General features: G+C 32.9%; 1 protein-coding gene across 2 annotated transcripts in view; it reads left to right on the forward strand.

Annotated features, from left to right (window-relative positions):
• Slc6a15 (solute carrier family 6 member 15) overlaps positions 1–17,772 on the forward strand; it is a 49,401-nt gene extending 31,629 nt beyond the window's left edge. For both annotated transcript variants that reach the window (XM_078053054.1, XM_078053053.1), the window contains exons 7-13: positions 3,028–3,138; positions 5,910–6,151; positions 6,253–6,445; positions 8,129–8,321; positions 10,683–10,842; positions 15,122–15,284; positions 16,404–17,772. In XM_078053054.1, coding sequence (XP_077909180.1) covers positions 3,028–3,138; positions 5,910–6,151; positions 6,253–6,445; positions 8,129–8,321; positions 10,683–10,842; positions 15,122–15,284; positions 16,404–16,784 — 1,443 coding nt within the window. In that variant the 3' untranslated portion in view covers positions 16,785–17,772. The remainder of the gene's footprint in view (positions 1–3,027; positions 3,139–5,909; positions 6,152–6,252; positions 6,446–8,128; positions 8,322–10,682; positions 10,843–15,121; positions 15,285–16,403) is intronic.
• The last annotated feature ends 6,459 nt before the right edge of the window (positions 17,773–24,231 follow it).

Genomic DNA, 24,231 nt, shown 5'->3' on the forward strand with positions numbered 1-24,231 from the left:
AACAAAACATGAGATGTAAGTTGATTACAGATATTGAGGTATTTGTGGATATTTGTAAACAATGGGCTTTGACTTAACAAAAACTGTGGAATATTTGAGGATTTTTAGCAGGTCAGTGACACCATGAGATCTTTAGAAAGCTCACGCTGGAAGTGGTATGAATATTGGATTTCTCAGATTCAGAGGGGAGCTGCCAGAATGTGGAGGAAAGATAATCTGGAACTACTGTCAGAATGAAAGTGGCATGTTACTGAGGATGGAAAGGGAGGTGTGCAATATCTGTGGCAGAATCAATTGGACTTGGTGATCAATTGGTTATAACCATTGGGAAGAGGGACATATTGAGGATTTGTTGGAATTGATTAGCTTGGAAAAAATATAAGAGGAAACTTTTCTTCCCTTAGTGCCTACTTTGAAATGTTACTAAAAATATAAAAGTAAAATACAAATGTAAAATAATTAAGAGTAAAAAATAAAATAGAAATATAAAATTTTAAAAGTTTATTTTTTGGAAAAATAATTTACCTATTCAGACTATTTTATTATGTAACCTTCATTTCTACTTTCAAAATAAGTGGGATTAATGGAATTCATTTAAGTCACTAATGAGGTAGCAGATTGGAGTTTTGTCCAAAAAAAAAAAGTTTAAGATATTATACAAAAGAGAATTCATGCTTTTGACTATGTTTAAACACTGTGAAGAAGAATCATAAAGGGTATAGCTTTAAATCAAGTGAAATCAAGACAAATGTTAAATTTAAAAGATATTAAAAGTGAGCAGGGAGAAAAATAAAGCCACAAATGTAAGTGAAGAAATATAATCAAAGTATTAAAACAACCTATAATAATTGGACAACTGTATTTTTACAACTAATTAAAGTAAAATATAGATATTTTATTTATTATTTTGATTTTTAATATGCTGAGATCTTATACATAACATTTTTCTTTGGGTCTTTCACATGTTTAATTGTGATGATTAAGTAGTTAAAACTATACAGGAAATGCAAATTACTGTCATGCTTTTTCTTATATGTCATTTCTAGTAAATATTGAATTCAGTCTCTTTCCTGACCTGAGCCATGCTATGTGATAGAAGTTTTTCTCCATTCTTTCTGCCTCCCAAACCACAGTCCTTCCTTCCACAGATATATAGCATATAACTATGGTATGTCAGCTCTTTGAGATATGGCAGTGAATAGAAAAGACCCTGGCCCTCACAGAGCTTATATTCCAGGAGAGGGTACAGAAAATAATTGAACACGTAAACAATTTCAGCAGTGCTAAGTGTTGTCATAAAATAACCAAACCAAACCAAACAAGGTTATATCATTACCTTTCCTGGGGCAGAGGGGAAAGGCACATGGGAGATACAGAATAGAAAAATACATGGCCTTATTTTGGGTGGTCAGGGAAGACTTATGGGAGAGGATAAAGATGAGATTTAAGTAATAAAGAGGATCAAGTTAGGTGCAAAAGAGGGAAAGGTGCAAACTTAGTACACCCACAAGACAACAAAGGTCTGAAGGACCAAAGCTCAGCAGGGGAGAGAGATGGACAGCAGGCTCTCTAGTGCACAGCTTTGCTAGCCAGAGGGAGCAATGAGCCTTTAATTCCAGTGGTATTAGAAACTCTGTGAAAAGCAGTGAATGATATAGCCTGAGGGTAGCATGGAAAAAACAGTTGAAAGACTATTACAAATAGTCCAGGACTGCTTCTAGATGTTTTGCTTCAGCAACTGAATGGATGGCAGACTATTTTCTGAAAGAAGATAGTTGAGAAGAGCTTTGGGGAAATTGAGAAGTTTGCTTCCAGACCTGAAACATTTTAGAGACCTATTAGACCTACGGAGATTTCAAGGTAGCAGAATGTTTGGGGAGAACTTTTCCTTTGAAGTGATTAACTATTTGCTGAACTGTTTAATTTAGTGGGAAAAGTTGCTGAAGCAGAAGGTAGAAATTTTACATGGTTGGTTGTTCAGTTTGTATAGGAGACAGTGTAGAGACCATTCTCTACTTTGTAAAATTTATCAGAATTATAATGGAACTTTGATTAAAAGAAAGGAACAACTTAAATAGAAGTAGGAAATTTTTAGGAATTAGTTTCCTAGATTTTTGTTGTCAATGTTGCTTGTTTTGTGAACTATTATAAGGAATCAATACTATTCCAGATGTATTGTATCTATGGACTATTAATTCAAAAGAGATTAAGTAAAAGTTTCCTTAAGCGCTCTCTGTCTCTGTCTCTGTCTCTCTCTCTCTCTCTCTCTCTCTCTCTCTCTCTCTCTCTCTCTCTCTCTCACACACACACACACACACACACACACACACACACACACATTATTTGGCCATTTAGCCAACAGAATAAAATCCTATCATTTACAACAATGTGGATGGAATTGGAGGATACTATCTTATTTGAAATAAGCAGGCAAGAAAGATAAGTACTGCACGTTCTCACTCATGTGGAAACTGAAGATGTTCATCTCATAGAAACTGAGAGTAGGATGGTGATCACTAGAGCCTGAGATGGGGAGAGAGGACAGGGATAGAGAGAGTTTGAATAACAGGTTCCAAAATACAATTAGGAGGAATAAATCCTAGTGTTCTGTAGCACAACAGAGTGACTATGGTTTACAATAATTTACTATACATCTCAAACTAACTAGAAGAGAGGAATTTGAAGGTTTCTAACAAGTTAATTGTCCCTATTTGGTGCTTACACATGTATACACGTGTATACATGTATTAAATTATTGTACTGTACCCCATAAATACATGCAAATGTTATCTACCATTTAAAAATAAAAAAATAAACTTTTAGCATTTTTCATTATGTCTCAAATATGATCTTTGATAAGGCTGAATCAAGACTAAAATCTATTCCTAAAAGATGGCTTTATAAGTCATTAATATTAGGATTAGTTATAGAAACTGTGACTCTGAATACATATAAAAGAAGAGCAGTTTTAACTGTAAAAATAGTTTTTTTGTGAATCTCATATAATTTTACTTTTCTTTCTTGCAGATTATGTATTTTAGTTCTCTGTTCCCATATGTGGTACTTATATGCTTCCTAACTAGAGCACTCCTTTTAAATGGCTCAACTGATGGTATCCGCCACATGTTCACCCCTAAGGTATGTGCCATACTTCTATTTAAAGTGTATCATCAGGAAAGATTCATGTATATTGTTAAATATATTTCCACAGTTACATTTCAGGGATAATTGTTCCAACATATGTACATTAGGCTTTTTCCCCCTTATTATTTTGGGTACCAGGGATTGAACTCAGAGGTGCATAAACACTGAGCCACATTCCCATTCCTTTGTTTTTCATATTTTATTTAGAGACAGGGGTTCACTGAGTTGCTTAGAGCATCTCTATGTTGGTGAGGCTGGCTTTGAACCTGTGATCCTCCTGCCTCAGCTTCCAAAGCAGCTGGTATTACAGGTGTGTGCCACTGCTATGGACTACATTATGTCATTCAACTTAGTAGAGTTGAACTCAGTGCTAGGCACAGGGAAACTGGTTATTCAGAACTTGGGGATTTGGTCATAACTTGTTAGTTTGATTTGGCAGGCCTTCAAAAATAAATTTTGGGGAGCACAGATTTTTGTTATTCACTAAAATGAAAGGCTCCTCACTATGAATTTCCCGGTGCTATCATAGGCAGACATAAATGTATGACAGTACAAAGACAGCTTCCAAAGTCATTCAGAAGTTGGAATTTATCTGAAGGGCTAATGTACAGCTTGTACGGGCTGCGACTGGGCAGGAGGGATTCACTTCTGTGGAATTCTCTGTGTCTCCTGGCAGCTGCCTTGATAGGAGCTAAACGCAGCTGTGTTCTCTCTGTGTCTGGTTTTGAGTTGATATTACTCTGTAGTCGCAAAAATGCTGACATTGGTGTCTGGTTTTCTTGCCTAGTTCAAAAGTCCTGTGTAATTTAGAGTTGTTGGAACCTGTACTCAGGGAGAAACTAGAATTATAAATTTCAGCCACATTTATAATTAAAATCTGCTTGAAATGAGCCATACTTAATGACTCCAAACATTTATATTTATAATATTGGAAAAAGTATTTTCTGAGCTCGAGACAACCAAATTCTTTATGAATTTCTGGAATCTATCTACTTTCTAAATTGTCAATTTCTTGTGACAATTCTAAACATTTGATTTAATAGATATTTTAGAATTTGATATAGGACCTTTACATGGCCCCACAATTGAAAAATGCAGCATAAATTAACATTTTTAGCCTGGAGTAGGAATTACTATTAAAATGTTATTTTTTTTTCTGAATTCACTTTTCATTGACTATTGAATGAGTTGCTGTATTAGGTCAGCATGTAGGAAATGATAGCTAATATAAAAATGATAGTAGTTTTAAATTACCTTTTAACTTATAATGTTTATGTAGGATAAAAAACTTACCTAAGTATGCAAAATACTTTGAAAGAACTTAATGGAAGAAATCTGAACACTGCCTTTAGTAAATAGGTATTTCCTGCCATCTAGTGGGCCAAATTGAGATAGGCACTTGCATATCTGACCAGCATTTCTCAGACTGGTAATGCAAAATGGTGAATGAATGTTATATGTATCTTAGTTAACCGCTCATAAATTATAAATATAATCATGATTATGTTTGACAAGAATATTTAATAATTTTTTTAAAATAATAAGGACTAAAATTAAGTGAAACAACAAATCCTAACACCTGAGAGAGCATGACTTTTTGGAATTTACCTATTTTCATATTTTACTTTGACCACAAAACTTCTGTGAAATCTTAGGGAGTTTTGCTGGCCTCTGAAAGATCAGATAATAGTAACCACAACTTCATGGGCTGTTGTGAATTTTAAACAAGATAAGCTATATATGATGCCTATCAGTGTGCCAGCCACTATAGTTTATATATATTTTCAATTATTGAGAACTTAAAGTAGGGTAGGTACTGTGGTAGTAATGCATGTCTTGTTACTTCCATCTTTCTGTTGAGGAGGTTGAAACTCAGATCTCACTATTATTCAATCATTAAATGGCAGAATCAGGATCTGAAACTCTGTGGAGTTCATTTCTTAACCACATTTGACCCTGCTTTCATAGGGTTAATTTCACTAAAGAGGTAAAAAGTACAATTTAAACATTAGTTACTATTAAAATAGAACTTAAATGTCTATTGAGGTCTGTGTCAACTATAGCTAATAATAGTTGGTCTATTAAAAAGTTTTGTTTGTGTCTTTGAAATAATCTGATAGTTACCTAAGAAGTAAAGCCATAGTTACTTAAAATATGTGTTCACAGATTCAGAACATTAGAACATTGTATCTGAAAGAGTATCTTATAGATTACATAGTTGAATTTCTTCTATTCTCAAAGAAAAATCTTTCAGGAAAGTTTTGAATGAAAACTCTGAAACAACGTTGACATAGTTCAACTCTACCAAGTTGATGATTGCTTTCTGCTTCAACCACTAGATTTCCACCAGAAGACACAGAATGGAAGAGTATTTAGTAAAATAATTATTTAACCTTTACTAGTAATTGATTTATTTTGCTTTGGAAAGAAAAAAAGACAAATGGGAAATAATTGAAGATAATTTATTTATTTTTCTTTCATATGCTTCTATGATAATTTGCTGTAAAATACTTAAAATTCCTATATAAGGTAAAGAATTTCGATGTTAGTAAAGCCTCCATGTAAAGGCTTGATAGTCTTTCCTATTCATATTCTTTGATTATTTCTCTAAAGAAGAAAAGATTTCTGCTTAAGAACATATTATCCTCCAGATTTTAATACCCTTTGGGTGCATAAATGTCATTGTAATTTATTTAAAAATAGAACTACTGCCATATGAGTTAATTATTTTGTAGCTGATTTCTATTCTGTTTAATTTCAAACAGCTTGAAATAATGCTGGAGCCCAAGGTGTGGAGAGAAGCTGCTACTCAGGTGTTCTTTGCCTTAGGTCTGGGATTTGGTGGCGTCATTGCCTTTTCAAGCTACAACAAGAGAGACAACAACTGCCACTTTGATGCTGTTCTGGTGTCTTTCATCAATTTTTTCACTTCTGTTCTGGCGACATTGGTGGTGTTTGCAGTTCTGGGGTTCAAAGCAAATGTTGTCAATGAGAAATGCATTGCACAGTATGGATAATTAATTTCCATTAGCTTTTGATGGCATAATTGTACAGAAAATACGTGGCAAAGAACCTTCATGCTCATTCACATGTTGTTTTATTTTTCAGAAATTCTGAGATGATCATAAAATTTTTGAAAATGGGAAACATTAGTCAGGATATTATTCCCCATCATATCAACCTTTCTAGCATTACTGCTGAAGATTATCACTTAGTTTATGACATCATTCAGAAAGTGAAAGAAGAAGAGTTTTGGGTTCTTCATCTCAACTCCTGCCAAATCAAAGATGAGCTAAATAAAGTTAGTAGGTCATGTTTGAGCAATCAAATAATTATTATTCTGTTAAAATGTGCATTATCCAGCAGATTGTTTTCCTGAAAAAATAGCCTTTAAAATGCCCAGAGAATATCATGCTGTTTCAAAATTCAAATGCTTCATTGAGAGAACATACTTTCTCACAGCATGAAGATTTGCTTTATTTTAAAAAGCCATTTTATTGATTGAGCCAGAGCAATTTAAAATATGAATATAAATAAAAAGACTTTTTTATCCTAGGATGATGAGTAGTTTGATAGCTTTCTTGTTTTTAACATCGAGTTTGAATTATGACTCATTTGCTATACATTGAATCATTGTCTGAATGCCTTCCATGACCTCCATATTCAACAAGTCAAGATTGTCTTTCCTCTTAGACATTATTACATATTTTAATAAGCAAGAGATTAGTAAACAGTAATAATACCCTTGTATTGGCTTCCAGTGTTTCCTTGTATTGTCAAAATAAAGGCATGGTGGTAAAATTGGCCACTATCATCTGGCTTTAGATAACTAACTCTACTTGAGACTGATATTATAAAGAATAATGTTTGAGATTATAGATGAAGCCCCCTTTGACATAATAACCTTGGATTTCATAAGGAAACATAATTCCTAATTTGATTTTGGAAGTTTCTAAAAAAATTGTGATCTGTTATATTCATAAAATAACACAATCAACTCAAAGTTTGGCTAGAGGTTTAGTTTCTTAAAAGTAAGTTGTTATTTTAGAATTCAATATTTGTGATGTTTATCAGAAATAAACTCATGTTAACATTTGCTAGTAATTTCATTTCATTCTGCTGGACCAACTTTTTTTTTATATTTGGTAATGAGATGATACTATCAGAAGTAGAAAGAGTAAATGTAGTGGATTTATCTTTTAAGATTGAAAATTGGCTTTTTTCCCCCCAGTTATTTTGTTCATATTTTTTTATTTCACATTCACACTTTTAAAATTTAAAACAGTTTAGTATTCATAGTCTATTTTTTTCTTTATACCAGTTGGTAAAGCTACTAATTGATCAATACTAAGCTTTTGTCCAGAAATGGGTACATATGTACTTGTGTTTATGTTTCTGATAATAAATCACTACTCATATTCATACATTTTAACCTAGTAAACACCAAGTTTTCAATTCTGTAAGTATTTCAGTGAAATTGATATAGGTGTGTTGAAAATTTTGAAAGTAATAATATAGAGCTTATATATATTATATCAATATGTTAATATTATAACTATATCCTTATTATATAATATTACATATTATATACTATACTAATTATATATTTTATAATTACATAGGATATATATTTTTTTAGTTTTTATAGGTATTCCATATCTGGGACAATGGGACGTAATGGGTTAACAGAACCAAAATTACTATATATTATTTAATATAATATATCATTCCAGGATCCTTGTGAAATCTTTAGGCTATATCACAGTGTAATTGCATACACTGTTTAGCAATTCTGCTAAATTAGAGTTTCATTATTTGGGTTACTTGTTCTAATTAAATCTGAGAAGGAGAGCATGATCTAACAAGTTAAATTATGTCAGCTTATTCCTAGTAGCCCCTGGCCATTATTTAGAGATTTCCCTTCCCTTTCTAAGGTGATATTGCTCTGTATTAACATTGCATTTTTTTTTCCTGTATTTTTCAGGCAGTCCAGGGTACTGGTTTAGCTTTTATCGCCTTCACAGAAGCCATGACACATTTCCCTGCATCTCCCTTCTGGTCAGTGATGTTTTTCCTCATGCTGATAAATTTAGGGCTTGGCAGCATGTTTGGGACCATTGAAGGGATCATCACACCCATTGTGGATACTTTCAAAGTGAGGAAGGAAATTCTTACTGGTGAGTTTTTATGCATTTGACTTTTCATTAAACTGATAGAGGTCATTTTATTCCTGGTGAGAGATTTAGAGATGTGAACAGGAAAGTGTTAGGCTTTGGATTTTATTAATATCCACTGACATTTAAAAATTTTAATATATACTTACATACTATATAAGGAATATGTTTAGTATAGGTTATATTTAATTCCTCATTGATAAATATTTATATTTTTATTTATTAATAGTAATGCCATTTACATGAGTTACTGAGACTAGAACAAAGTCATGGAAGGTCCATAGATTATTTTGAATATAAGTTAAATCATTATAACTAGGATAATTCAGATTGAATAATCCTCAATCAAAAATGCTTATCATTTGAAAATGATAAGCCCAAATCCAGTACTCATATGTAACAATTGTAATTTACTAGCAATTAATGTCTCTAGGTAGAAAATAAAATAAAACAATTTATCAATATGGTTATAAATATGACCATGTTTAATATTAATATTATTATTAAAGTACCAGTTCTGTACTTTGTTATCCTTATATTTGAGGAACATAAAGAATATAAAAGAAATCACAGGACAGATACAAATATACAAAATATCCTTTTCTCCAAACACAATAGTGCTATCATTGAGATTAAATAATTCTTTTATCATTTTAATGTACTGATAGATTAATGAAGATGCTATAATAGTTCATAAGAAGCTAGAACGTTAGAGAAAAAGATGGCAGTTGAATTGGAAAGGGAATGCACCTTCTTAGCCATTGGAGGTGAGCTTTAGTTAACATATAAATGAAGATAAAGGGACCATTAAGGAACGTAGCCATGAAAGTATAGGAACAGTACTGGCAAGTGATGTAAAATAAAATTGTAAAAAGATACACAGGTGATTTTTGAATGCTGGGTAGTGGTGTACAAATTTCCCAAGGCCACGTTTTTTTGCTTTGAACAATTTAATAATAATGTATGTGTAAATAACTCTGATATATACCTTTATCACTTGCTGCTTTAAGAATGTGTGCACATGTGTATGTGTATGTGTGAGCAAAGCAATTTAATTTCAGCAGTTTGTTAAACATTTATAAGTCCTGCACTTAACTGAACAAAAATGATAAACTTCTTTTTTTTTAAACTTCTTTATTTTCTCTCAGAAAGCTATTTCTACTTCTGAATATCAATTTCATGCCTGATATCGGTTAAAAAAGTTTCTTTACGGCTTTGTCTTTGCCACCTTCTCACAAACCATTCCTTCTTATAGTTGGGAGCATGTAAAATGTAGGAAAAAGTAACATGTAGAGGGGAAAACACAAGGGGCAGTGGGAATGCAGGGGATTCCCACTGGAAGACTCATTTGGAAAGAGCAAAGGGAAATGCACTCTTTTTCCCATTTCCATCTGTTGGGGTCATATTTATACTTCAAGCTATATTTACTCTGAACTGTTACCTTATTATCTTTGTTAGGTAAGTTTTTTCTTCTTTAGTATAGTATGGCTCAGATAAGGGAATCAGTGATTAACTTTTCCTTTACATCTCCACTAACACCAAGACCACCACCACCACCACCACCAACAACAACAACAAAACAAAAAAAAAAAAAAAAGAAAAGAAAAGAAAAGGAGAAAGAAAATAAAGAGTCTAAAAAGAATTTGGGAATATTGTATGGTTCCCAAAAGCCTCTCAAAGTTTTTACATTAAATGTTACTGTTTAGAAGTTTATGTATCTGTTTGTTAAATATTACTGTGAAAGCTCCATTTAGATGTTTTTTCTTAGTTATTATTTGGCTTAACCCTGTCATCATTAGTTGCCAAATTAACCTGTTCAGACAATATAAAGATATAAATGTAAGTTGGTGGTGAGGCAAGTTCTGGTTAGATTTTTCCAGTTACGTTTTAAAGGGAACTATATTTCAATCCAGTATAAAATATCTGGGTTTTTAAATCTTATGATAAGCCACATTAGACTCCTTATGAGTTTAAAACTATAGAACTTTAGTAAATATAAGAAGACCTATGAGGGCATGCTAACTTAAAGGTCACTTTGATATTAGTAATAGAATTAGAATAGGGAAATTTATTCTTTTTAAATTTTCTCTCAGTTTTGCCTTATATATTGTTTGTGTTTGGTAATGAGTTTCCTCAGACATTGGGAGAGGAGTAATTTTTTATAGTGAATTAATATTACTACTCAGGTTAATCCCAAGTAGCCTAACTCCTAATCTGTCATATCCCATAGTATCAGGAAAGGTATTACCTATAACAAATTGTGGAGGTTGAAAATTATTCTTTAAATCTAAGAATAATGAAGCTTAAAAGATTTGTCTTTGATTGGGGGCTCATTTCTTTTTCCCACTTATTCATTTCCTCCAGTTATCTGTTGTCTTCTGGCATTTAGTATTGGCCTAATATTTGTGCAACGCTCTGGAAATTACTTTGTTACAATGTTTGATGATTATTCTGCCACATTGCCTCTGCTAATTGTAGTCATACTGGAGAATATTGCTGTAAGCTTTGTTTATGGCATTGATAAGTAAGTATGTTTGTTTTTATGGTTTCATTTTTCATCTCTAGTTTGAAAACACCAATTAGCAATACATAATTCATTTAGAAGGGTAGAGAAATGAATATAGGAAAAATTCTTTACAAAATCAAACCTTTTACAGGCTTTTGTTCATTCAACAATTTTAGTAATATTTATTCCTCTCTTAGGTGAGTATTTAGAATTGTGTATATATAATATAATGTAGAAGTCTGGAGCTTTGGTTTAATTCTGATTATCAGATTAAACCCCAAGAGCTAGGGAATGTTGTCATTGTTCCAAGAAAAAGTTCTTTTGAGTTACTTTGTTATCCACATTTCATAGATGAAGAAAACCAGGTTTACAGACCTAGTGACTTGGTCATCATACTCCTGGACAATGGCCAATCTGGGTTGCAAAGCCATTTCTGTTTAATCTAGAGCCTATCTCCCAATTATTGTACAAAACTATATTATGAGAGGACTGTCTGTGTCCTAATGCTGTATTTAGAAGGATGATTTTGGTAAATGATATATCCTGTTCTGTGTTATATATGTAAAATTTGTTGTACCCAAACATCATATTCATATGGAGACATTACTTGAATTCACTTTATATCTAAACCTCTGAACTATGTAAAAAAAAAAAAATATATATATATATATATATAATTGATGTGAAATGAAGCATCAGATTAATCTCAGAAGACACATTCTCTTTTTAAATTTTTTTTAGTTGTACATGGATGCAATACCATTATTTTATTTATTTTTCTGTGGTGCAGGGGATCAAACCCAGTGCCTCACACATGCTAGGCAAGCCCTCTACCACTGATCCACAACCCTGGTCCCAGACACATATTACTTTATGCCTTTGTCCAATATATTTTAAACTCATTGCCTCTAATTAATATATATGAACTGAAGGGGAAAATCTTCAGATTATCAAAGCCTATGTAAAGTAAGAAGGAATGTATATTAAGTGAACACTAGAATCTTCTTAACTGACATTAAAATCATTAAACTGATAATCAAATGAGTTGTGACAAAGCTTAAAAAACATTTTTTTTTCAATTGTCAAAAGCTCCAGGCTTGGAAGGGCAGGAAGCCTACATTTAATGATTACATACTTATATAGCAATAGCAATGATAGACATTCATTAACCTTTACACCTTATAAAAATACTGTATGGATGACAAATAAGCATATCAAAAGATGTTCCATATTATATGTCATCAGAGAAATGCAAATCAAAGCAATATTGAGATACCACTGACAAAACAAAATGCTGATGAGGATATGGAATAGCAGAAACTCTTACTCATTGTTGGTGGGAATGCAAAATAATGCAGTTATGTAGAAGGCATTTTGGCAGTTTGTAACAAACCTGAAGGTACTCTTATTATATGGTCAGGATCTCTCCATCTTCAAAGGTCATATTTTGTCTTAAGAGCAGTTTAAAATTCTTACTTTCCTTTCCCTTATGACTCTGGAACAACTTTATATTTTTTCTGTTCACCTTCAACAATTCTATGAGCTCAGTTCTGCTCAATTTCCTCTGCCACTATTACCTATATTTCTACAGACAGGATTGAGAGAAAGTAGGCAATCAAAACCTCAATGTCTGAGACAGCCAATAATTCAAATGCAGAAAAAGAAAATGTTGTAGCATTGCAATTTAATGATCAGGAAAAAATATGAAGAAAATGAAAATGAATAGGAGAATGATCTGGAGCCAAAAATTATGGCAAGATTTTTTTTTTAATTTAAAAAATTCATCCACAGGACTTGGGAGGTATTACATCAGTGGGAGAGACACAGAGTCCCCAGTCATTGGCAGCTCTTCTCTGCTGAGTGTTTCCTGCTAAACTGAAGACATGCATAAGCTGGGAGAAATGTCATAGGCTCCTTGCTCTAATTTTAAGAATTGCAAAGGGATAAAATGCAATAAAAGCATCAATGCTGGAGCAAAACCTCTCGAAACTAACAACTTAAAGCTCCCTTTCAAGACCAAACGCTGCACTGCAGAGAATGTGATGGAATCAAAATCCTCATTTAATAGAGTGATGTAAAAAAGAAAGAGAAGATAAACATGAGGTGAAGAGCAGAGGCAGTAGATTTGAGGCATTGTAAAGCAATCTTTGATGACTTTGCAGAAAAGGAGGAAATATACTCATCTCTCTTTGCAAAAAATTCAAGAAAATTTATTTCATTCAAGAGTGGTTGAGTCTTAAGAACAATTATTTTAAGGAAAAAAAAAAGGAAAGGAGTATAATGATTATCCCTGCAGATAAAAAAAGGCACACAGGAAAATTAATTAAAAACCAGTGCTATTTCAAAGCAAACTAAAGTAATTTTTCAAAGTTGCTAGATACTAAAAAAGGATAGCATAATATCAGAATTATTTAAAATTTAAAAAAATGCTAGCAAAAAGAAAGATTTGAAACAGAGAGGTGGAACTTAGGAAATAATTATGAATAAAATAAAAACACTTTAGAAATGTATACCAAATTAAAAGGAACATAAAACTGTAAGCACAGTGTTAATTCTGTGAGAATTAGGTGATAGCAAAGAGGAATATATGTTTTAATATTTTTAGTTGTAGAAAGATACAATGATTTTATTTTATTTATTTTATTTTTATATGGTGCTGAGGATCAAACCCAGTGCCTCACACATGCCAGGCAAGTTATAATCCCAATCCAAGAGGAATATATTTTTAAATAAAGAAGAAATAATGAAGTGTCAGGTGGTGGCACATGGCTGTAATCCCAGCTACTTGGGAAGCTAAGGAAGGAGGAGTCCAAGTTTAAGACCAGCCTGAGCTATTTAGAGACATCCTTTCTTAAAATAAAAAGATAAAGGGATGAGAATGTAGTTCACTGGTTGAGCTTTTTTAGGTTCAATCCCCAGTACTGCCAAAAACCAAAAAACAAACAAACAAACAAACAAAAAAAAAAAAAAAGAGAGAGAGAGAGAGAGAAAGGAACATAAAAAAGAAGGAAAAATTTAAAAAACAAATAGAATCATAGTTAAAAGGAAAGCTAACTCAAAATATATACACATACACATAAAAATCATTTGCCAGACCAAATATAAAACTATAATTCAAGAAAATTATCTGAAGTAAGTGACAATTTGAATGTTGTTGAGTGTTTTTCAGCACACAGAAAAATAGGCATAATGGCCAGCACCAGGCCCCAATCTAGGTTATTCCAGAGAAAGAAAGAAAAAGGATCATTCATGCCAAAACAAAACAAAACAAAAAAATAAAATAAAACAGCAAAATCATTTCTCAGGGAAAAATCTGACTTTCTGGAACAATATGATGTTGTTTGAATCATCTATGATATTAAAGGAAAGAGCAATCTATTTTTAATTAGCCAAACTGATATTCTAGTATAGTGACCACAGATAATTATGACCATTCATTGTTATTATGATCCCTGTAAACAATTTAGATATCCAGAATGTCTATAGAAAATTCACTATTAGCTGTATAAAGAGAAACAGAGTACTATATAGTGGCTCTGTGCTCTGTGCCATGATAGCCTTGTCATCACACACGGTGGGTAAATTTTATTTTAGGTAACCTATACCTCAGTAACTTTACTTAAAAAATTCCAAACAAACAAACAAGCAACAACAACAACAAAACACCATGTCTAATCATGTCGCTAGGTCTAACTATATTTTAGAAGGAATGGGGAGTCAGATATACTTGTGAACCACACTGTGGGGAGACTGGTAGACTTTGCAAAGAACACAGTTGACTTAACAGAAAATGGCAAGAAACAAAAAGAGAGAAGAAACTTAGAATTAAACATGGACTTGAGAGATATATCAGCTAGATACAATGTAGAACTTCTTTCAATTCAAGCAGACTGTGAAAAGGATTTTATTTTATTTTTTTTAAAAGGAAAATGTGAACACCAATGAGGGATATCTGATAATAGCAAGGAGTTATTACTATGTGAAAATAATATAAGGATTTTTTCATGCATTGAGCACATGTTGTGCTCATAAAATAGAAAGTTATCTATAGGAGGAGTCTTTTCAATAACTTGCTTAAGAGGGTTTTCACTGAATGAGAATTGAAGTACTTAACTGGTTTCATTTTACTTTATAAATATTCTTAATTTATAAGTAATCTTCTAATATGAATTTTTGACTTATTGTAAATGTCACAAGGCATTCACAGTTAAATCTCTATCAAACATTGATATAGTGTACATTTTCTGGTATAACTATGTTAACTTGAGGAATAATTAAATACTTTCTTTTTATTCAGGTTTATAGAAGATCTAAAAGATATGCTGGGCTTTGCTCCCAGCAGATATTACTACTATATGTGGAAATATATTTCTCCTCTAATGCTATTGTCATTACTAATAGCTAGCATTGTGAACATGGGGTTAAGTCCTCCTGGCTATAATGCATGGATTGAAGATAAGGTAAAAGACAAAATAAAGAAGTTTTGTTTTAAGAAACAGTATATAAAAAGCTACCTTAGAGATTTTCATATTTTGTTTTCTTCATAGTATTTTTGATGTTTAATGGTGTTACTTTTTTTTTGTTCAGGGATCTCAAGATTTATGTTAGGTGCCCTGAACATCTGCAGTTGTTTTTAAGACATTGTGAATTTATTTTTTAGCACATGGAAATCACTGGCTTGTCCTTGTTGAAGCAAATGCTTTCATCTTAACATTGATGAACTAATAATGATAGGCTTTAACTCCAGAAAACATGTTAATCTGGAAATATTTTTTTCTATATAGTTTTATTAAATTGTATCTCAGATATTATACAACAATGAAAATACACATTAGCTTGCTAAACATAATCTAACTAACTAAATTTTAAAGTATTGTTGTAACTGATTTCTATCAGTATTGACTGTCTCTGTATTTGTTTTCAAGGTGATTAACTACATATTGATATAATTATGAGATATATATTAACTGTTATAAAATCAGAGTGCTTATTTTTCCAAGATAACTCTGTCCTTATACTATGTATGGTCAATAATTATATAATAATAACCACGTCAGAAGTGAGATATGATCAAGCCTGCTATTGTTACTAAAACCTTTGGCACCAGATGTGCTTGAAATTTTAGATTTTCAGATTTTAGAAAGATAACTTGGTACATGCAACAGGTTATCTATTACTAACTAATCTAAAACTTAATGACTGAAAATTATGGTAATTTATTGGTGCTTATACTTCTGTGGGTGAGCTGGAATTTTTTTTTTTTTTAATCTTTCCTTGGCTAACTCACACAGTTGTGTTCAGGTTGAAGAGCCAGCTCTCTTAGTGGTCTTTCTTTCTTGCCTTTCTCAAAGCATTATGAGCTCAGGATAGCACTCTAAGAAATAGAAGCAAAAATTGCAAGCCTTTTAGGGTCTAGTCTTGGAAGTTTTTGAATATCACTCTCCCACTTTTCTAGCACACAAGCAAGTCACAAACCTAGCCTAGATTTCTTTGCTTACAAACTTGAGACAAATTTATTTTTTTTGATGTATGTACATATTAGAATATTAAGAAATTTTTTTTTCTTTTGACTTTCACAGGCATCTGAAGAATTTCTGAATTATCCAACTTGGGGTATGATTGTCTGTATCTCTCTAATGGTCCTGGCAATACTTCCCGTCCCAGTAGTCTTCATTGTTCGACGCTGCAACCTCATAGATGATAGTTCTGGTAACTTAGCATCTGTGACCTATAAGAGAGGAAGGGTCCTGAAAGAGCCTGTAAACTTAGAGGGAGATGATGCAAGCCTCATTCATGGAAAGATATCAAGTGAAATGTCATCTCCCAATTTTGGTAAAAATATATATCGAAAACAGAGTGGATCACCAACTCTGGATACAGCTCCCAATGGACGTTATGGAATAGGTTATTTGATGGCAGATATGCCAGATATGCCAGATATGCCAGAATCTGACTTGTAGCTGGGTGGAATCAGCAGGCTGTACTTGGTTCATTTATCAATGAACAAATTGGCTCTACTAAGAGAAGCATTAGGCTTCACTTATCAGAGGGCGCTCTCAGGTGTTCCAGGGCTGTGATCTTTAATCCTAATAGTATGCGTCAGTTCAGCTAGAGCATTCCTTTGGATTTCTTGGTTTACATTTGTGCAGAAAGGATTACAGACAAAGCTTACAATGACTGAGGTCCATGTTTGCCAGGATTTTTTTAAAATACTTTTGGTGTATATCAAGTATTTCTATCTCTAAAAAAACAGGTGTTACCTCAGTTTCAAATAATTTCTGGATTTAATAGTATTGGCAAATTGAAAATGGTATACCTTCAAATTTGTAGGTTTGCCTTCAGGGTAACTCCCAATATCACAATGAGCATTTACATCAGTTGATGCCTCTCTGCACATTTCTATGAATATATTGTGTAGATAGGCTGTACTTATTTTGGTAGCATTGATAACCTTCTTAGGCATTTAGTTGAAGAAAACTGCAAAATATTTTCTTATGTAATAGCTGTATAGAGCAATAGTATCAAAGAGTGAGAAGGCACTAATGCTGGGATGAAAGGTCAGATTTAGAGGGACTGAGGGTCAGGTGGGTGATGGCTGTATATTTTGTGTAAAATATATGTGTGAAATTGATCCAAGAATGAGTCACTCAGCACTCTCAAGAATCATGCAGACTCTGCATTTTTCTTATGCCGTGTGCCTAAAAACCTACTTGATATTTATTGTGGTTTCAAGATTACTCATAGTATATTTATATAATATACTTGTGATGTATATAGATGTATATTGGTACTCTAAGTACTGATTTGAAAACTTGAAGCAAGATGGCATTTTATTTCGTATATTTCTGTTTTGCTTCTGTTTTATGCAAATAAAAATCCTTTTTTAAGTGATTGTTAAAATTGTATGGCATTACACTTTAATCTACAAATAAACAAAGTTTAAAAATGGTGTTTGTTTTTCTCATTGATTTTCCTTGAATCACCTGAACTGGATTATCTTGCATTTCATAACAATTAGACATTGCATTCCAAGCAGAAGTAATAAATCAGTTAATAGAGCTACAACCACTTAGGGACACAGGAAAAATAGAAAGATGATGTTTTAATATAACCTCATGAGTTTTGAAAAATACTTATAGCCTACCAGGAAGCCATGTGTACCACAGAGTCAGTGCTTCCTGCTTAAATAACTGTCTCTGAAGTTAAAATGTTGTGAGTTTTGAAAAATGAAGCTGTCATTTTTTGATAACAGTCAAAGCAGATAAACCTAACATGTAGCAAATTTTCAGAAAATAATACAAAATTATTAATTATGGTCCTTTACATGCCTGCACTTATTCATCCTACATAGCTGCAAGCTTATTTCTTTTGTCCTACTGAAGCAAGAATTAAAGACAGGCAGTCCATGTAGATAGGGAATCAGGTCTGATTGAGAAAATAGAGGCCAGTTTGAGAATGGGAAGTTGGAGACCACCCCTGGGAGACTGGAATGTTAATGTCTCCAGAGCCCTTTAACTACCAAGATTACCAGCCTATAGGACCCCTCCCAAAAGGTTGCAGATAGGGAATTGTTAATGCCTCTTGGGCTACTACCTGGCTGGATCACTCTATTAGGCCCTTCCCCTTGCCCACCTGCTTCTCATTTTTGGCCATTTGACCAGCATCTCCTGGGCCTAGTCAGGTAAGCGGGAAGGAGAGAGATAAGGGGGAAGAGGACTGGGGAACAAAGAAAGTCTAAAATGTATAAAAGGGACAGGATACTCTCACTTCTTAGGATATCAGTGATACCACTGGTTACCCGTGACAAATTCTGCTTCCTAAAAAAACATGTTGAAGTATAATATTAGAGAAGCACAGCAAGGTACCCATATAAAACAGGGTTTATTTAAAAATGAGGTAACAGACTTTTCCCAGGAGGGAGAGGGTATCTTGGTATCCCAAGAAGTGAGGGGTGTTTTGCCTTTTTACATGTCCTAGGCTTCCTTTGTTCTCCTGCTTGGTAGGATAGCCAAAAGGTGGGAAACAAGTGGGCTGAAGGGGTTGGGGAGGAGTGATCTGGGAAGGAAGGGGCTATAATTAACCACTCCTGGTCTGGAGGGACTACCCCTGGGACAGGTTACCTTAGCAACAGGTTGGAACAGGAGCAAGTTATCTTGATAAGGGTAGAGGAAGGGCTCTGAAGGAATTACCATTTCAATTCTTCCATTTTCTGGATTCAACCCTTGCCTATTTGCCTAATACACTAGTATTAGGCATTTTCATCAGTACACCAGATATAATCCTCTTCTCCCTCAAAAGTCTGTTATTATTATTATTTTTTAAAGAGAGAGAGAATTTTTTAATATTTATTTTTTAGTTTTCGGTGGACACAACATCTTTATTTTATTTTTATATGGTGCTGAGGATCGAACCCAGCGCCCTGCACATGCTAGGCGAGATGGCTACCGTTTGAGCCACATCCCCAGCCCACTATTATTATTTTTAAATAAAACCTGCTTTATACGTTTGGTAGTGTATAAACATTGCCTCTCTAATGTTCAAACTTGAACATTTAAAAGAAAGCAGAGCTCATCACTGATAATCAGTGGTTTCATTCCTTCTCCCCACCCCCCACCCCCCCTTCCCCGCCATTGCAGCCCATTGTCCTACTCTTTGATTCACGTATAAGAGAGATCTTGTGGTATTTGTCTTTCTGTGTCTGCTTTATTCCACTTAGCTGAACAATATTCCATTGTGTGTATATATTCCAGTTTCTTTATCCATTTATCCCTTTATGGACAGTTAGGTTGCTCCCATATGTTGGTTATAGTGAACACTGCTGCAGGGAATGTGGGAACAGAGAGATTTCTACAAGGTGTGGACTTCATTTCCTTGTGGTATGGTCAAGAGTCTGGGTACCTGCCTTGCACTAGCAAATAGATCTCCAACTTTCTGTTTACAGAAAAATAGTGTGAAGAATTTAGGAATAATATTTTTGAAATGGAAGAGAATCCTCCCTTCTACTGTCCTCACTTGGCAGAGGAGGAAATGAGGACAAAGAATTCAGAGACTTGAACAAGGTCCTCTCCTTTTTGCTTTTTTTATGGCATCACCTCTTCAAGTGTTCTTTCAGTCAGCTTGTTCACCCTTTCTTTCAGAACCTAAAACTAAAAATATACTTTATTCTTAGTAGCAAGCCAAGAGGACGATTTTAATTATGATAGAAATGCTGTCCATCTTTTCATTTACTTGCCTTACCAGTGCAGCCCTTATGTGCCCTTTCTCAGGCACTGTAGTGTCTAATCAATAAATAGTGGTTTGAAGTATCTTTCTCTGTACTCTAAAATTTGAGACTTTTGTCTTTGTGTTATTTTCCACTACTTCCATATACTCTGGCCCTGTCTTACCCTTAATGTATGCAGCCCAAAATTGTCTATGACCTTCGAAAGGAAAGGAGGCTCTGGAGTGGCAGGAAATCTAATGCAGTTTTCAGGGTGGACTAAAAGGGTGAGGAAGAAAATGCATCCACCCTTACATGTGAGAGTCATGGGGGAGACCTATTGAGACCGTTGCTTGATGCAACGGGGTCATAGGTATAATTTCATGAAAGTGTATTTGCTTTTCCACATATTTGTGTTTATGTGCACTTTTAAACTTAATTTTTCAGTTTTTAAAAAGTTATCTTCAATTGGTACATAACAATTAAACACACTTATGTAATATATTGTAATAACTTGATATAATGTATGATCTCAAAAAGTTGTCATTTCTTGTGTTTGGAGCCTATGAACTGCTCTCTTCAAGTCCTTTGTAAAATTTATAATAAGATGCAAGCTATTATCACCTACTGGGCTGCATAATATTAGAACCCATTTCTCCTATGCAACTGCATTTTGGTAGCTTTTATACAAAACCTCCTTCTCTTTCCCCCTTACCCCTGTCCTTCCTAGTCTATAGCCATTACTATATTGTTGTCTTCTATGAGATCAACTTTTTTAGTTTCCACCTGTAAATGAGAACACTTTAGGTGCATTTCTTTTTTTCATTAAATCTTCAAATATGTATGTGATTCCAAAAAGTTTTATGTATCAGTACATAATTCTTCTAAGCTATGATGTTTTCAGGTCACCTGTGTCCTTTCATAGTCTTAAACTACTGAATGCAATTCCTTTTGGGTTTAGGTGCAGGGCATGAGTTGTGTTTTTTAAAAATTTTTATTTAGAGTTATTTTTGTGTGCATTCTTGGTTAGGAATTGTGAGAACAAAGAAAAAAGTGACAAAGGAATATTAATCCTAATTAATCCTAATCCTAATTTGTTTTTCCCAGAATAAAAATAAAGATGCTACAATCTGATAATTAGAGAATAATTATGTTGGTATATAAAAGTTGGATTTAATAGTAATAATAAAACTTGAAAAACAAAATATTTTTCCTTTTGAGTTTATTCTGTAATTATTATGTCTCCTGAACACCCTTAAAGGAGAGAGTTGGTTGAGAGTTATTGAATTAAATCAGAATCAATGATAACAATTACATAGATTTTTTTCAATAAATTTAGTTGTAAATGCTTGTACCATAAGTTTCATGAAAAGAAAAAAACATAAAACTGTAGAAATATGTTAGAAATATTTAATATTCCATAAGCTGAGTGCAGCATATTTTTAACTATATACTTCATGAAAGGAGTAATATACTCTATATGTTATTTCCCTCAAATGACAGACCCCGAAATTGGCTCATCTAGTTATTAAGACCTACATTCCTACCTAATACTTCATCTTAAGAATGCTTGTCATGTGGAGGTAATAAGAAAAGCAAAAAAGGGACTAAGATATTATCTTGTTCTAAATTCAATTCCTTTGGGATTCCACTATTGTTTTAACATCAGTGTTCTTTTTATCATTACCACCAAAACTAAAAATGCTTGATTTATATCAATAGCAAGAAATGTGCCATGTGATGCCTGGGTAGTATCATACATAAGTAAGAGCGCTACTATGTAAATAAGAGAAATCATGCTCCATACACTGATGGTAATATCCCAGCTGCTATTCTTCTATCAATGACTCTTAAACCCTGGTACATTCAGCTGTGTGGGATAGTAAATAAAAAGTTCTTTAGAAGAGATTGACATATTTCTGAGAATAGAACTTTCTCAGGCAAAGGCCATTATACTAGTTATAATTTTTTTTCAGCACCCTTTAAAAGAAAACGTGCAAAAAGAAAAAAAAGTAAAACATGTTACCTTGCTATACCCTGGTCTGAGAATATGGAGTAAATTTTACATGTTTCGAGTACAGTAACAATGTGACATTCATTTGATCTTTTCATCACTAGCATTTACCCTAATCATTGACAAGGTCAACAGAATTCACAGATTCAGATGCCAGGCCTGTGACTATTCCCCTTGAAACTCTCTCATGCTATTATCAGGAATATGTCTTTTCTCCACTTTATTTTAAAGATTCATTTTAAATTGAGAAAATAGTAAAAGGATCCCTCTGGGAACATTTGAGGTTAGTTAAATCAATATCTGACAAAATTGAAAAAAAATGAAGATAGCCTCCCTGAATAAGAGGGGACCTATGTAGCCTAATCTGTGCTAAATAACTCAAATAGACGTTTAATTATTCACTGAATACTTTCTTAATCCACTTTTGGAGGGTTGACTAATTTGAATTCAACCTTTTAAAATCATTCCTGTCAGATTTAATCATCTCAATTTTGAGTTACTAGAGACAACCCATCAAGCAAGCAAGCAGTAATTCTAAATATTAATGTCTACTCTCCATTTCTTTTGCCAACTAAAGGCAATATCAAACTAGTTATAGAATTTAGTTTCAATAGAAAAAAATCTGATTTATTTATGGAATATGTACCTTAATATCATGATATAGGACTTATTTTCTATTTTGTATTACTTACAACTATGAGTCATAATAACTCATGCCACAAAACATGGAGAGTTTTTTCCAATCCCAAAATATTTCACCTTTTCCTCCACATCTTAAAAACTACTTACATATTCAAACAAATCTTAAACTAAACAAGCAGAAACATCTATCTTCTGGGTGAATGTGGCAGTCATCCCAATAGCACAAACAGCAAAATTTTGATCCACCTTTCTTGTTTACTTGTTTGTTTACTCTGGATTCTCTTAGAAAACAGAGTAGTTTCCATGATAAACTTCAATTTTTTAAAATTTTCAATTTTTCAGCTTTTCAGCTTGCTCAAATTAGACTGTTAGAACTGGTTCTGCATTTTCAGGCAAAGTGAGATAATACCTCTAGGATGGGGGTTGTAGATAGAAGCATTTAGCATTGTTGGTATTCTCACCAGAAAAGTACACTTTGTAATGCCTTCAGTGACAATAAGCACTAATTTGAAAATTTGCCTTGATTCTTTCAATTGAAAGCACCTGAAATTTCACAAGAAGATAGTTTCATAGAAATTCAATAGTTGTCTACAAATAAGGCATAATTATGATCATATAATTTCAGATAATGTTAAGGCCATAAAAGATCTGTGGTTAGAGGGGAAAATAATTTTGGCATTAAATGATGATATTTCTGAACAAAATAATGAAAATGATAATGGTTTGACAATAGACTAAAGAAAAGTTTACATTTCTGTCTGACCATCATAGTCATCAGAGAAGAAGAAATAATTCATATGTGGATGAGTTTTTGGTTTTTAATAGAGAAAACGAAGTGTTGCCTGTATAATAACATTCACAGATAAGACCAGATAAAGAAATGGACTTGTGAGCTCTTGCTTTCTTTTACCTTGCTGTGAGGTCCTTCAATGATTAGTCAAACATGGCCACATTGTGTGCCTTTTTTTCATGAATTCTCAAGGTTGACTTGGATTTTGAAGAGCTGAGACCAAATCCTTTTCAGTAGTCCTGTTATCAGCATTTGCCTCTAGGAATGTGAAGCAAAATTATGAAATCTATACTATGTTATTGCTCTTCACAGTCATAAATTTATATTTTACATAATTTTGAGCATATTATTCAAAATGACATGAATAAATTTATTTTGTGAGCATTTCTATTACAGAGAGGTTCTACTTATTTTCAAAGTTGATTCATGACATTCTACACAATGGTAATATACACACAATAAATGTCTAAGCTAAAATGGAAAAATTAACTCGCTCATCTTTTAAATACTTTTATTTTAATAAGAAATTTTTCAAAACATTTTTCTAATATCCAGATTGTTAGTGTAATATCAGTACATTATATCAGTTTTCTTGATGCTTACTTTCACTTAGGAAAACAACATTCAAATCATTACTTATTTATATTTTCCTTTTAAGATTCAGTTATGTTGACCTTTTTTTACATTTTTCATATTTTTCCTCCATACAAGAAAAAATACATTTTATTTTAAAATAACTTGGTGTAGCAGTGTATTAAATAA

This window comes from Ictidomys tridecemlineatus, chromosome 6 (assembly GCF_052094955.1).
Source record: "Ictidomys tridecemlineatus isolate mIctTri1 chromosome 6, mIctTri1.hap1, whole genome shotgun sequence".
Lineage (NCBI taxonomy): Eukaryota > Metazoa > Chordata > Mammalia > Rodentia > Sciuridae > Ictidomys > Ictidomys tridecemlineatus.